The sequence below is a fragment of the Montipora foliosa genome, chromosome 1 (assembly GCF_036669935.1).
Source record: "Montipora foliosa isolate CH-2021 chromosome 1, ASM3666993v2, whole genome shotgun sequence".
NCBI lineage: Eukaryota > Metazoa > Cnidaria > Anthozoa > Scleractinia > Acroporidae > Montipora > Montipora foliosa.
In genome coordinates, this window is record NC_090869.1 from 58066665 (window position 1) to 58083031 (window position 16367).

Consider the following 16367-nt stretch of genomic DNA (forward strand, 5'->3'; position numbering starts at 1 on the left):
GTAATCTTCGATCACTAGACTTTCAGCTAGGAAATCCGAACAGATGGAAAATTGTTAGGACATAAAAATATGCCTATATCTACCAAATAAATACTAAAATACATTATTTTAACAATGCTAAGTTTAAGTGGTTTTGAACTATTATATTCTTGTTGGGTGCCCCTGACCACTTCTTCGTATACCACCCATAAGTCTTTTTACTGCAGTAGCTACAACATTGAAATTTGCTATTTGCTCGTTTTGATTTTCAGTGAATCTGGAGAACATTAATGTGGCTTTCAAGAAAAGTTAAACATAGTACCATTTTGTTATTATCCGAGAATAACATTTATACATGTATCTGATCATCAGTTGATAATTAGTGGCTATTAGATTGGATTAGTTTCCTAAAATTGACTAAGACTCTTGCAGTAACTCTCTGCAGTAACTCTGCCGTCACTCTCAAAATTCAAGTCTTTACCCTGTTGGTTGCCCTTTGGAAAAACATGGAGTCAACAAATTTGGTATACTCCTCCATGAAAAGGTGTGACCCTGTAAGATAAAACAAAGAGATTTTCTTTCAGAGTTACATGTATTCAACACATCAAAAACTTGTGGCGAAAAAAACGCAAAAGGTTTTTTTCCCCAATAATACACTCAAAGAACTACCACTACTCCAATCTTATCCTTAGTCAAGTCCCAATTAAGCTACTATGGCAACCTGATTCACATTGGAATGAGCTCGAGAGCAGCAAAATGAAAGCATAAACTGGCTAACAGTAGTTTTAGTGGGGCTCCGTGTGCCTGCAGAGCACCATGGGTAAGAAAATAGGGTAACCCATCTTTGTGAGAAAATTTGGTTTTGGTCACCATACAACATACAGCTGTAAGTCCACCACTACAAGTATGCCGGTGTGAAACTCTGTGGTGCAACCTGCGTTTTTCATGGTTAATTGACACCTGTCAAAACAAGGTATCTGCTGACCAGTATCACATGACCATATTGCTGGCTCAAGTTTAAAGCTCATCAAGGTCAGCTGGGTTTTTTTTAGTTGACTGCTGACCAGGTACTGGTTTTCGATTGGATCGCAGGCTCAAGCCAGATTAATTTATTGTAAGAATAAATATAACATGCGAGCTCTGCTTTTAGGTTTGGCTAAATCTATGTAAATTAATCTACTGTAGCTACTATATGTGCAAAATCTAAAACAAAACGTAAACGGATACAGTTTATATCCCATTACGTTGTAGTTAAAATTTTTCCTTGGTTAAAATTTTTTTCAGACTACTTTGTTTTTTGCTTTCTTTTGTCTTATAAATGATCTGAAAGAAAGGAAAGGAAAAAACAAACAAGTTTGAAAAATTTTTAACCAAGGAAAAATTGTAACTACAACATACATGAACCTTTCCACAGGAATAGGCCATTTTCAAAATATCAATATTCAGCTTGAGAGGCAGTGAGGACAAAAACAATAGAAACATGTTGGAATGACGGCGAAATAGATAGATATAAGGGGGTGTCTTGAAGACAAAGACCTCCAAGACCCTTAAGACTCTAAGACTCGAAAATGAAGAAAGTAACTCAAAACCTTAAATTTGGCCAACCCTAGGCGTAAAAACCACCTTTAGGCCCAAATAGCCCTTTTCATGGTTAGTTTTTCTCATTTGCATTACAATCTAATCTAGCATATATGTGAGGCAATTTCGGGCTATTTTGTAGTTTTAACCCGGAATTGCCTCGCATCCACGTTAGATTTACATTGTAATGCAAATGAGAAAACTAACCATGAAAAGGGCTATTGAGGGCCAAATTGAGGGTTTGGGTTACTTTCTTCATTTTCGAGTCTTAGGTTCTTAGGGGTCTTTGTTTTCAAGACACCTACTATGTAGATATAAACCCATCCATTTTCGAGATTGTATGATTTCCTAAACAAATCAACAGCTACATAATAAATTATCACAATAACATTATCATCATGATAAATTGAATATTAAGAAGTTTACAATACAAATTTTTGGATGTTTGTTTTGCCTCAATGCTACATCAATTCAACAACTCTTGGTTACAACTATAATTATACAAATTAAATATTACAGCAATCAAGTAGTATAGCACCTTCCGAACGTTTAATATTTCATCATGAAAAAAAAAAATCAAGTTGGGCCTCTTAATATGTAACAGCTTTGCAGAATGACTTTTCTGTGTAATTGTAAGTGACAAATAGAGTCTGTGGGTTTAATTAAATAATTTGTAAATTAAAGTATCAGCTGACAAGTGAGACTAACAAAGTTTCCTTTCTTGTCTAAGATTTCCTCCGCCTTGACAATGGGGAAGGCAGCTCCGATTTACCATGTATTATGTATTAACAAGGTCTTAAATAAATTTCGTAACAACTGGAAGTTCAAACCTCAGTCGTAATTTATTACCAAGAGCCAGACTGTAGTGTTTCTGTATACTACTGCCAGGCTACGTATATGTGTGGATAATAAATATTATGTGTGTGTATATCTGTATTATCTTTGTCCCTTTGGGTGCGAGGATCGAGGGAGGCCGAGGGGAAAAGTCGCTCAAACTTGATCAGGAAGTAAAAGTCGTAACAGGGTTTCCATAGGTGAACCTGCAGAAGGATCATTACTGTTCGATGAGTGGAGTGGTTTTTTTTTTTTTTTTTTTTTTTTTTTTTTTTTTTTTTGGGGGGGGGGGGGGGGGTGGGTTCAGAGTCAAGAGATTAAAATAATATTCCTAGTTACCTCTTTTTCAGTCGACATTGAGATAACTAGATTAACTAGATACCTACAATGTACTTCGCTAATCTCTGAGTTGCATTTCTTTTTGCAAAACCATGAAAATGAAGAATGCTAACATGCTGAGTCATTTTTCACTTCCATAATTTTGCACAAAGTCTGCATGACTATTCCGGGGATGGGAGGTAGAGGTGAGTTGTGGGGTAGGGCGGGGAGTGGGTGGGTAGGGGTTAGGGGTGGCAGTAGGGTGTTGAAGGGTACCATAGCTGAAAGAACCCAAACTTTTACAAAAAATTAATGATAACCTTAGGCCTATATTATCTAAAAGTAAAGGTAAAGTCTCTGTTACGAGCCTAGGAAGGCCCATTAGGCCGGCGCTTATCTCTGGTTTCCGTAGCATGAAGCGACTAGGAGTATTTATACTCCCCCCTGGATGGATGCTAGTCCATCACAGGATTACCCCCAGCATTACGCTGGTACCCATAGATACACCTGGGTGGAGAGAGGCACCGTGAGAGTAAAGTGTCTTGCCCAAGAACACAACACAATGTCCCCGGCCAGGCCCCGAACCCGGACCACTCGATCCGGAGTCTAGCGCACTAACCACGAGGCCACCGCGCATCCCTCATAAATTATTATCTAAAGCATAGTGGTTTATTACCAAACAAAGCCACAACTCACTGGGGTATCAAACTCTGGCACAACTCGAATTCCTCGCAGCCTTGCATACTCTAAAATCTTGGCCACATCATCTTTGGAGTATATGTGTGTTTTGTTATTCCAAGCACCCTAAAATAAGCAAATTGTTGTGTCAGTCAATTGTAGTATCTCCCACAAGAGAGTTGATTAATAAACCATCCACCCTCTGGATGAGCTGAAAGAGCACTTAAGACTTTGCAGTTTTTTCCAACCTAAGCCAAATAATCAGATCACTCAGGATCGGAAAAGAGCTAATTTGAGTAATGATTCAGCAAACTTATTGTACAAACCATGCACCAAAACTTTGTCCTTAATAATGTCAGGCTTTCTTGATTCTTTATTAGCAATTGAGCAGCCTTAGCAAACTTAATGAATGGCTCATTTTTGTATGAGCTCTCACTGTTATCAAATGACAAAAGCTTCAGATTTGATCATTTTATATTTGTTGTTTGGCAGATACACTTTAATTAAAGGCACAGAAATAAAAATGTGTGCATACAGCACAATAATAATAAATAAATGTTTCTTAATATTATTCCTTAGCCTTACTTTTGCCACAGCTGTTAAAACTAGGATTGATTGAGGAACAGTGTATTGCCTTTGCGAGAAAATCAACAGACTTTCGAAATCAAGACACTGCTATTTGTTTTGAAAAAGAATGGTATTCTCAGATTAAAACATAAGGTACAATCTCAAAACACCTGATCATATTCTTTCTTTACAGTAACACAAAAAGGGACATAATTATTTCTCCCAGAACGGCCAGCAAATCCTCACTCTGGGGCTGCTATTCCAGGAAAATAAACTGAAAAAAAACCCTACAAGGTAGGCTTGATTACCAGCCTTGTTTCAGGAAAGGTGCATGATTATGCTGGGAAGATTAAGACCAAACTTGAGATCGAGAGGGGGAAAAATAGAGCCTAAGTTCTTACTCACCTCACCACTCAGCTGTGGAAATGTTTCACTCACAAAAGGAAAGGACTGATCATCCACAATGTGCCAGTGCAACACATTGAATTTACTGTATGACATAGCATCCTTGCAAGCAAACAAAGAATGTTCCATACTAGTCTAGTATCTACACTATACACATGGATATTGCTTTTCCTACATTCTGATTGTCAACTCAGAAGTTACCGGCATAGAAAATTCACCCCAAGCACCAGATGATTAACAAAATAGCACTTTGCTAGTATTCAGTCAGAAAATATTTTTAGGGTATGCTTGATATTTAGTTTAGGTAGTACCCTGGTTCATACAATATATATAACAGTGTAAACTAGTATTCAAATCTCCTCTGACATATTTCTTGAAAAAGCTGGACATTTACTGGGATCAACTATCCCTTTCACTGAACTGTTTCATTATACATGTACCTTTTGCAGTCACTTCCAAAATGGTCCTGACCAATAACATCACTGTCGGCCAACAGTTGGCCAACTGTTGACTGACAGTTTGTACATCTATGTATCTAGAGGAAATCTTTTCTGACTGTAAGCTAACAGCTGGGTGTCTGTTGGTGACCTTTCGGCCATCTGTTGGCGATATGTCACCATCAAGACACTTGCTGATCTACAGTCAGTTTATTTGTCCAAAATCAAATAATTTCCAGCACCTTTAAGTCTACTCAACCTACTCTACTGAAACCCTTGCATGAACTTCGAACAAAGCAAGAATGTTTACTCACCAAGAATTTAAGAATTATAGGTACATTCACAAAATGTCTTGAAGTGTCAATCATAAATCCTCTGTGTTTGAACCGAGGATAGTCAATAATCTCTGTTCCATTTGCAAGATACTGGAGAAAACCAGAAAGCAAAAACATACAACACAAAACACGTACAGCAAACAATAAGTACAATCATTATGCAACTTCAGAGACACACAACACCTTTACAGGCCCAATTAGGGCAAGATTTATACATGTAGATGTTGATACAGCACATTTTTCTTTGAAAAAAAACGTCTACATATCAATGTCAGTGTAGTTTCAGTAAGTACACTGTAAAGATGGCCAACAAAAAGCTTTGGCTCTTTCACTACAAGAAGTCATGAGTTAATTTTTTCCCTATATTGTAGTAATGAAATTAAGACAGATTCTCTCACACCAATGACGACAGTCCCTTACTCTACGCAAACCACCTGCCAACTTTAAATTTTATTGAAACCCCTGAATTGTTTTTGTCAATTATTTTGGCCTTCCTACACACAAATGTGAGTATATATCCACATAGCCTGCGTAACAAGCATTTCTATGGAGGACAAGAAAAACTTTTAATATTTTGGCCTTGCAAAAAATGGGGGAAAAATTCCTCTCCTCTCCTCCCCTCCCCCCTTCAATTTTTTTTTGCGCTCAGCTTATTCTCGCGTGGCCAGAAAAATGAATTCATTTCTCGAACGCTGGAAACACTAGCTACGCAGGCTAGCATCCACACAAAATACTACATTTTTAAGAGGAGTTTTAAGACCTCCAATAACCAAGAATCAACCCAAGTAAAGGCTACTTAAAGCCTAACCTGAGAAGAGGTTCTCTACTGGGTTATTTGCATGTGTTTGCAATGATTTCATCCAACATATGGAGCACAGAACTGCACTTGATTAAAAGGCAAAGAATTGAGGTGAGGTAGAGAAATGAGCTCCTTAAATGAAATCACTTTCTTTTAGAGGGGAGAGTTTTTACACATGACTACTATCTGTTTATGCCTTCAGGCTACTGATCCTGATAATTAAGCCTCTTCAAATAAAAAAAAAGCTCTGGAAGCCATAGAATCAAACTAGAATGAAACTATTTTATTTTGAACCATTTACATCAGCATGAGACAAGCAAACAGGGCAAATTCCATTAAGTTGCTCTGAAAGAAAATAATGGATCATTGCCATAATGCCTTTTATAGCTTGCTACATTTTTTCAATAAGCATGAGCTCACCACAGTAGTCAATTCACTTTGAATCAAAATCTACATGTAGAACTATTGATGAATGAATATAATAAGCTTAATGGAAGATTGATTGACATATTGTAACAACAATACAACAAAAACAAGAACAAAACATGCAATACATACATAACCATTTGGATCCTGATAAACCAACTGACTGAATGTCTCAAGCCCTACAAATTATTATATAAAAGAATAATTTAATGACAACACTATACCAAATGTCAACACCTGCAAAAATGAACTGCTTAATGAAGGAATTTAACTTCCAAATTAACTTCCCTTGAAGGATTCATTTCAAGTCCAAAAGAGTTAGTTATATGGTATTAGCAAAAACTATGGTCCTTGAATTTACACTTAGACTCGCAGGGCAAAAACCTTTGAGTAAATTAATTGCGAGCAATTGCTTATTATGAAAAAGTTGTTTTTATTTCATCCCTCCCCAACAGTTGTCAATATCACTCTAGGAAAATGTGCTTAAATGCAAGGATTAGCCCATTTACTTATAAACCGCCCCCACCCTCACCCTCCCTTCCCTCCCACCTTTTGACACCTAAAATCGGCTGTTGCTAGACAGAGTAAAATCTATTAGGGGTCACTACCGCAGGAGGCAATGGCTTGGAGAGGTTTGTCACTATTCTCTTACCACGCAATGCTCCCCAAACAGTGTAAGAGGTGAGATACGCTGATGGAGGAGAAAGAACCTTCAAAACATCTGCGGAGAGAAAAATCCTTGTAATCAATATAGCCTTTTTGCTCATGTATACAGGTTGTCAGAAAGTTTGGAAGTCAGAAAGTGTATGAAAAATGTACACTAGGTGGTTTGTAAATATTACAGTTTAAATTTGATTTCAGGTCAAAAATGATTTCAACATAGGTTGATTTGTAGTTTCTACGTGTCTGGTATTCATTACTATACATAGAGACAAAGAAATTACAAATCAACCTATTGTAGGTAAAAACAATTTTGACCTGAAATAAAATTTAACCAGTAACACAAACAACCTCTTTAGACACGTATCACAATAATATTGTGTGACGTAGAAATGCTGGTAAGAGCACACCAGAAATCTGTAGTTTTTGTCAACCAACACAGCAGTTCTGATGTAGTTTAACCCTTAACATTTGAAATGAAGACCGCAAAAAATCAAGAAAAATAATTTTAAGTCAGCAGCTCGGAGTGCTTTAGCTAAAGTGACCGACTGTTGCCTTTGTTAAAATGATCTTTAATCTTAGGTTTGAAAGAATCTGTCTGAAGTTACTTCAATTTAGGGGGAAAGTAGCCGAAGTCTCTGAGTAAATTAGCCAACAATTTTTGTTGGTTGTCAAATAAAATAATACTTATTGAAACCACAGACGTCAGCACTTTTTCACAGTTGACGGGTGATGGTGAAAGAAGTAAGGCAACTTCATCAAACTGCTATTTTGCAACGTGACTATTTGCAATCTGCTACTCTGATGTGGGTGTCCAGTCCCCACAATTCATTTTTAGTCCTACTTAACTATGGCTCAAACGTAACATTTAGCGCTGTTGAACGGAGCGTTTGGCATTGTAAGTTACATGTATGCATGGGAAATTTTCTTGTATGTATGTGACCGACATATTCACGACCCACAGCCGTGTGACACACATTGAATGCATGTTTCATAGTTAGGCCTATTGACTCCCAGGGGCTCCCCATTGATGAGTAAAATCGTCTAGCGTTAGGCAGAGTAAAATACTGGCCGGTTTAGGCCGGTTTGGATGTCAAAGGGTTTATTACACTGAAAATTATGTCAAGAGCTATTTTGTTTGGTATAGCTTAAGAGCTTGAAGTACAGTGTACTAAACTATTTTTTAATACACTGTTTTGCAATGGCAAGTTCACAGCACACAAAATGACCTTTGAGATAATTTTCACTGTAATAGACCCTTTCACGTTTTTCAGGCCATCTTGGCTGGGGGGCAAACATGGCTAAATTTACAGTAAATGTATGGGATTTTGGCCAACTTTATCTTGTACTCCAATACTGTATTCAATAGTTTGCTGTACGAAAATTAGACAGCACCAACTTGGAAATGGGTGTGAATTGAGCCATGAATACTATGCTATGTTCTTTAACCTCAGTGTATTCTATTTACCAACATTAGGGAGTTTAAGAAACAACGACGGCTACGACTACAACAATGGCACAAAACAATAATATAATTTGGTTTATAAAAGAGTATTTTAAATAATCGTGCTGAACAGCACGAATTTTAGCAAGTACCGGTATATTAGCGGTCCTCTGCATACATGTAACGATGATGTGAAATCACCAGATTTGAGGTTTTGACGACAACGTAAGTATGCAAAAGAGAATCTTTCATTCTGTATTTTCACTCTGAAACCGCTTGTACCAATTTACTTTTAGGATACTTTGCCTATATTTTAGGACGTGAATAAGACAGAATAATCGCAAAAGACTTATGATAGAGCCAAGTTATATTTTGAGGTGACATTTTCGTCGACTGTCGCCATCAGAGATCTTAAACACCCTATTAATCGGGACATTAATGGGTTTTTCAGCAAGTGATTAACCCATTGACTCCTGGGGATTCCCCATTGACAAGTAAAATTGTCTGGTGTTAGACAGAGTAAAATACTCTGGCGTAAGATGGAGTAAAATACTAAGTCAGGTCAGGCCTGCCTGGGAGTTAAAGCAGTATAGGTGTAAGAAACAAGTGACAGTATATGGTTTAAATGTGGCTAAATTACTTTATTTAGGCAAAGTTAACCACGGGAAAGGGCTTGCTGGCCAGCAGTCATTCCCCAGGCTCAAATGTTTATGTGGGGTGGCCACTAGTCTCCAGGGGCATGTACATGTGATCGCATATATTTATTTAGCTCTGCTTGTTTGCTTGTTTGATCTTTGCGGATCATTTGCAGTCATTTCTTGCATTAGCTGTTTGTTCCCGCTCCCATCCCTCCCTCCCTTGGTATTCCACTGAACTGTGCTTGGTGGTTAGCACTTGCATGGTTGCCATGGCTACCTTCAGTGCAATGCTGCCAGTTCCAATCTAGGCCCTTCCACCTTTTAGGCACCAGCACCCAAGCTCATCTTGTCGATGAGTTTAAATAACTAGAAATTGAGTCACAATATTCACGCACTGTTCTTGAGAATATCAAATGATGTAAAGGAGAACCCTGGGCCCGGTTGTTCGAAAGCGGATTAACTTAATTCAGGATTAGCATGAACTTTTGTTTAATCATGTTTTCAACTTTTTGGTGAAAGTTTCTTTTGCTTATTTTTGTTATTCAAGATTGACTTCTTCTAATGTAAAGTTTTGCCGAATATCAGCCTCGAACAGCGTTTGGGAGTAGAGAAATTAACTCTACTGTAATCAGGAAAACTAACACTGACAGATTTCGACGTTTCAATGACATCCTGTCATCGTTATCAAGAAAATGAAGAAAATTTACATAAGTAAGTACATGTAGACAAAACTAAACCAAAAACAATAGTCTATTGTTCTAAGCCAGTGAATCATCCAGTGATCTCACTGACTTATAATTTTATAGGTCAGTGACACTGTGAGATCACGTACTGGATGATTCACTGGCTTAGCACAATAGATTGCTATTTTCGGTTTAGTTTTGTCTACTTACTTACGTAAATTTTCTTCATTTTCTTGAAAATGATGACAGGATGTCGTTGAAACGTCGAAATCTATCCGCGTTAGTTTTTCTGATTAGTTCAATAACAAAAGTCAATCTTATACATATTAGATATTAACTCCTTGGTTAAATCTTAATCTGGGATTAGCGTTAATCGGCTTTTGAACAACTGGGCCCGGCCTGGACCTAAGAGTGTATGATATAATTGATGCAGCAAAATCAGTTAGTGCAGGAATTATGTTAGCCAAGGGAGTGATGTGAACAAACATCAAGGTCCTATCAATTTTAACGAATTAGTCGATCCTACTAATACAGTTCTTTGCAGACTTCAAGGAAATGAATCTGTGTTTGGATCAAATGCAGGAAAAAAAATGTGTCACTGACCTATAAAATTATAAGTCAGTGAATGAATCATTTCATAATAGCTATGCACGCCATCTCTAATTCTTATGAATTGTGGTCTATCCAGGCTAACAAGCCCATGGATTGCGCCAAATGCAAAATCCAAGATAGCATCGCTATTGTGGAAACAAGTGCGTAAAATATAAATATGCAAAGACAGGTGTTAGCCAGTTTTTCATCCTATTTCCAAAGACTATAACTCAGATGACTCATAATTATGTGTTTTAAGAATTGTCAGTGGTGAGATTCTTTCTTTTCACATCCATGCAGTATCACTCTGTACAGTATCTTCATTGAATTTCCAGCAAGTGGCCCTTCTGATTGAATTTACAAATTCGAAGAACAAAAGAAGGAAAAGACTAGTTTGCAAATCTATTTTTTTAAATAATTATGCATGCCTATTATAAAAACTCAAAAACTATAATAATTATTGTAGTTGTGCAATCAGTCCCTTAGTTATCGGTATTAGCTCCAATTCTGCACAACGCTTAAAACTAGCGAGTGTTTTACTACAAGTTAATGAGCCCCTAAGGGTCAGTGACATAAAAAGGGGAGAGCCACAGGGCATGTTTGCATGCGAAGGAGAGGGGCATGAGCCACTGGATTGCTCCTCCCCCCACCCCTGCAAGACTTGTGAAAAACTGGAGAAGGAGGAACACAAGTTCTCCTTTTATCTATTTATTCTTAATTCAATTAAAATTATTATTATATTATCCTTTGGCAAAATTTGGGTGGCAGGGAAGGCAGAGACTATGCCTCCTAGGGTAGCGGTGTCCCTATGAGGACCCCCTAGAGTAGTCATGTCTCTAGAGGCAACCCTACGTTAGAATGTAACATAGGGTGGACCAGAAGAGGGGTGCCCTTCTGGAAGGAGAATAGGTCAGATGGTGAGTTGTACCATCTTGGAGTAAGAAATCCGGACCTATTGCCAAGGAGGGCTGTCCCACCTACTGTGGGGTAAAGTGCAGCCCAGGGTGCACTTCCCTGCCACCAATAAGTAAGTAAGACACACCTAGGGTTGACTTTTCTAAATTTAGCTGATTTCGTTTCGTTTTTTTTTAGTTAAACGGTGGTAACATGCGGAAAAATGTAATGTAATGAACTATGAGACAAAATAACCAAACTAAAATAAAATCGATCAGAATAGCAGAACGTAAAAAATTTGCACGACAAAGAACAACCATAGCGATTAAAGAAGACAAAGCTTCCAGTTGGGTGGGTGGGTGGGAAAAATGCAATCTTAAAGAGTGCGACTCAAGGCACTTGTTTGAAGAGCAAAGCTGAAATGAGGCTGACTAATGGTATGGGGGCTTTACATAAGGCGAGACAGGTGAGAATCGTGTGATGTTGTGGAAAATTACTGGAAGCTTTGGCAACCGATTTAACATTGTAAAAGTGAAAGTAATTTGACCTAAACAATGAGCTATTGACTACTGGACAAGCTTTGACTGCAAGATTGAGGAGAGTAGAGTACACTGGGGACAAGTGAGGAAAAAATAGTACTCCCTTAGGTCTCATTAACCCCAGTTAAGAGCTTAAACTTATAATTCCAAGTGTTGAGAGATCAATGGTGAAAGGAACATTGCATGGTGGCTGTCCTACATATAGGAACATTGATATCTCGGTTTCCCGTGAATCTGGTATTCTGTTCATTTGCTGATATAGGTAGCTGTTTAGGTAGGAGGGTGCAAGTCCACTCACTATTTTGTACAGCTCGGTGACATCATGTACTAACAGCTGTTGTTTAATAGAGGACCAACCTTAGTTCCTGCAGGACTGGTGAGATATGGTCAAACTTCGTAGCATAATAGTCAAATTTTTAGATTTTAATTTAGCATAGCTTGACACCCTTGTCCTCTTCTATTTAGTGGCTTAACACATGTACACGTACACTGCATACCTATTTTTTAGCCTTCATACACTAACTTTTGCCATTGACACCTTGTAATATTTTATATTCTTATATTTAGTTTGAAATACATTTTTTGGAATTGTAATTGTTGGAATTGTAAGTTAAGGAATAGTGGAACATAAAGTGTTGTTTTTGTTGTTGTTGTTGTTGACTGGGTTTAGACTGAGCAACTCGCCTCAAACTTCCAGTTTTTGCTTTGGCCAAATCTTTAAGAAGATCAATGCAGAGGATTTACACGAGGAATACAATGGCTCTCAAAAGTCCACAATTTGACCTTTAAAGGTTTGTTGAAAACGCTTTTCGCATCAAATCACGTAAACGTAGGTAGCAAAGAAATTTAATTCCTATCTTGCGAAGTGTCCAATAACATTGACTAACTCTTTGCGTTTCTCCTCCTCGATTTTAGGATGTTAATTATTACTACACAGTATGCTCATAGTTCTTTTTGCCTGGGTATTTTTCGACTGATGATCTTCAAAAGTTGAACAATTTTTTGACCATGTGCAGCATGCTATGAGTGTTTGCGTTTGAGTTACATTTAAAAATAGAGCAGCAGTCTTTTATCGAGTACACCTCATGTTTTTTTGAACAGCTTCAAAATTAAAAAAAACCATGTCTCTCTGGAGACCAAACAAAAGTTCAAATTGTGAGAGGAGAACATTAGCATACAAGAAATGCAATCTTAAAGAGTGCGACTCAAGGCACTTGTTTGAAGAGCAAAGCTGAAATGAGGCTGACTAATGGTATGGGGGCTTTACATAAGGCGAGACAGGTGAGAATCGTGTGATGTTGTGGAAAATTACTGGAAGCTTTGGCAACCGCTTTAACATTGTAAAAGTGAAAGTAATTTGACCTAAACAATGAGCTATTGACTACTGGACAAGCTTTGACTGCAAGATTGAGGAGAGTAGAGTACACTGGGGACAACCGTAACAAGCTCATTAATTGGCGATGACTTTAAGAAATGGTTACACAAACAGATTGTGTGGGCTCCCTGTGATCCAACAAAGTTAACAAGATCTTTCAGATCTTACAACCACGCTTTGAAAATTTATCTGTTTTCTTACCACTACAATCACAACATAGTACACATTCCAAAGCAGTCCTTATTGATTCACTCAATGCAAGGTTACGATGCCCTATCAAGAGCCATCTGCATGCTGCTGGATGTAATTTGACTGAGAGACGATTTTGATGAGGGCGGAAAATCGGAGAAACACCCTCAGATTGAGTCAGATTGAGTCAGATTGAGACTGACTGAAACGCAGCCCACATACCACCTCAGGTTGAACCAGGGCTGCTGAGATTTGAGGTGCTCTTGATAACCCTAAGCCAAGCTGACTCACAACCCACATCTTTCACAAATATCCACTTTTGAGGTTGATACTGCATGCATTTGAACAACCATGCAGTGTCTCTGCATGAGCCACATGTGGATTTAGTGAATAATTTTTAAAATGTATGCAACAGTTCAGGGGCACCAACGAGAATATAGTTCAAAACCACTTAGACATAGCATTGTTTTTAAAAACGTATTTTAGTATTTAAACGGTATAGATATAGGCATAATTTTATCCCCCAAAAAATGTTTCATCTGTTCGGATTTCCTAGCTGAAAGTATAGCGATCTGAAAATTATAGGGTTCAAAACTTACCTTTTCGAAAACGAAAATTTCAGCCAGAAAAAAGGCCCCGAAAATTCTAGGTGACCTTTTTAGGGTAAAAATTCGTTAAAAATGGGCAATGATACCATGTTTCAGATGTTCGAAAATTCTAGATGTCAAATCGTCTTCCGAACAGATATTTTCCGAAAATTGACGTTGGGTGCCTCAGACAGTTAATCAAGCAGGTTCCAGAAGAGGATGTATGTAAACCTGCTATGACATGAAAAACAATAGCTGACACCTGACAAAGTTTTGATAACATCTTGCTTTCATCTGAGCTAAAATGCAATTAAATGTTGTGTGTTCACTTTTAATGCAAAAGTGCATTACTGGGTTTTTCAGAGGGGGATGAAGTTTTAAACTATCTAAGCTTGAATAGACTTAACATAAAAAGCTTAATCAAATTTCATAATTATAACAAATGATAACCACGACTCGGATGGAAAGTTAAAAGGCATTGTATCGATCTACGTTTTGTTTTCAACTACAATGACAGAAAATAAAAATATACTTACAGCTTTCGTCAGATTCCAGCGTTAAATTCTCGTACTTATCCATCACCTTGATCTCAAGTTGTGTTATTTGCGGCAAATTTCTCTTCGTTTTTCGGAAGTCGTCCGGAAATGTTAACTTTTTATAACGCTCTATAGCATCCTCGAGCACATCACTGCTTTGCCCAGTTATCGTGAAAATGAACTTTTCTGAGCTTAAAGAGTAAAGGGCGCCGTTTTGCTTTTGTCCTTGTGGTTTAGGCCAGACTGAACCTTTCACATAGTCTTCAACTTGCAGTTCTTCAAGTTCCCATCCTAGACCGCCGAGAGCTAAGGGATCTGACAATTTTGGAAACCTCTTGATACCACTACTACTACTACGACTACTACACGCGAAAGCAACGACCCAAAGAATAACAATCACTCTAAGCATGATGAATCTAAGATTCTTTAGTTCTTCAGCTCAACTCCTTCCTTCTTCCTTCTCCTGGAAGTTGTTGTCATGTGATAATCACAAGCGGGTCGCGATCTTCGCACGACCTGGCGTGACACTTCATGTATCGCCAAAGGACACGTGACGTCATCAAATGCAATTATCAATCCTTTCGTTAGTTATTAGTACAGCTGAAGACTTATCTTTTCACAAATTTTCAGTTTGATAGGGTTTTTCGTCTTGTGATAAAGCAAGGTTGAATGTTTCTAAGCTTTTGCGGCCGAGAAATTGGCCCAGAATGCTACCACGTCACAGGCAACCCAAGCTCGGTTTACGATTTATAGACTTTGTATTGGAAAATTAACTTTGAGCTTATAAATGTAGAAATAATTTTCACTTACCTCTATGTACAGTTGGCTTCGTCTTTTCTTCGCAATCGGAGGGCAAAATGCGTCCGTTTTAGCCTGGTTTGTGGCTTTCGAATTTTTACGATGTCGTTAGTTGTCATTTTCTCCTCACGAAGGGTGTCTGGGAAACCCGAATAGCGAATAGCGAACAGTCGCGAATACCGAACAGGGAATAGTCACGAATAGTACGAATTCACGAATAGTGACGAATAGTAACAAATAGTGGCAAATAAGGGTGGAGGGGGGCGGGATTGTGACGAAATGACGAAAATTTGGCACCCAGTACTTCCTGGTCAACCGCGCAGCAACGTTGGATGGGATTTTCCCGCTAAAAAAGCAGAGATGTGTCGGCGAAGGACAGCTTCAGCCCTGAGAAGAAAAGGTAATAAATGCACTGAAATCCTGTTGCTTATTTGTATAATTAATTAACGGGGCTAAACTTCAGAATACCCGGCCACGATTGCGTGACATTAAATGCATGCTCCCGCAGTCCCGAAGTCGATGAAAGTTTGCGCTGGTAATCTGTGGCTCCCGCAGTCCCGCACTTCCGCAGTGGAAAAAGGATGAATATGAAATGGGGATAAAACTACTGCTCCCGCAGTCCCGCACCCCCGCAGTGGGAAAAGGATGAATATGAAATGGGGATAAAACTACTGCTCCCGCAGTCCCGCACTCCCGCAGTGGAAAAAGGATGTAAAATCAGTTTTAGCTTTCAATTTACGGTTTGGTTAACTACACTTTTTATGAAATCGTCTGACATTAAATGCATGCTCCTAAGAAGACTTTTTATGAGATCGTCTGAAGAATATAGCACTCGTTTACTGATTAAGTCTATGCGCTTGTTTCAGTGATTAAGTCGAAGCACTCGTTTAAAATATTAGCTTTCAATTTGCGGTTTGGCATCGTAAAAATTCGAAAGCCACGAAACAGACACAGTTTGCCCTCCGATTGCACAAAAAAGACGAGGACTACTGTACGTAGAGGTAAGTGAAGTTTATTTCTACCTTTACAGCTTATTTTAGCATTTATGAACCAATTTCTGTAAATATCGAGAATCCG

At 38.2% G+C, this 16367-nt stretch overlaps 1 protein-coding gene across 1 annotated transcript in view; it reads right to left on the reverse strand.

Moving 5' to 3' along the window:
* Positions 1-14972, reverse strand: part of LOC138002597 (beta-hexosaminidase subunit beta-like) — a 28947-nt gene extending 13975 nt beyond the window's left edge. The window contains exons 1-7 of the mRNA XM_068848613.1: positions 14493-14972; positions 7009-7077; positions 6489-6535; positions 5111-5221; positions 4360-4461; positions 3406-3513; positions 461-531 (exon numbers count right to left, since the gene is read on the reverse strand). Coding sequence (XP_068704714.1) covers positions 461-531; positions 3406-3513; positions 4360-4461; positions 5111-5221; positions 6489-6535; positions 7009-7077; positions 14493-14901 — 917 coding nt within the window. The 5' untranslated portion in view covers positions 14902-14972. The remainder of the gene's footprint in view (positions 1-460; positions 532-3405; positions 3514-4359; positions 4462-5110; positions 5222-6488; positions 6536-7008; positions 7078-14492) is intronic.
* Positions 14973-16367: the final 1395 nt, after the last annotated feature.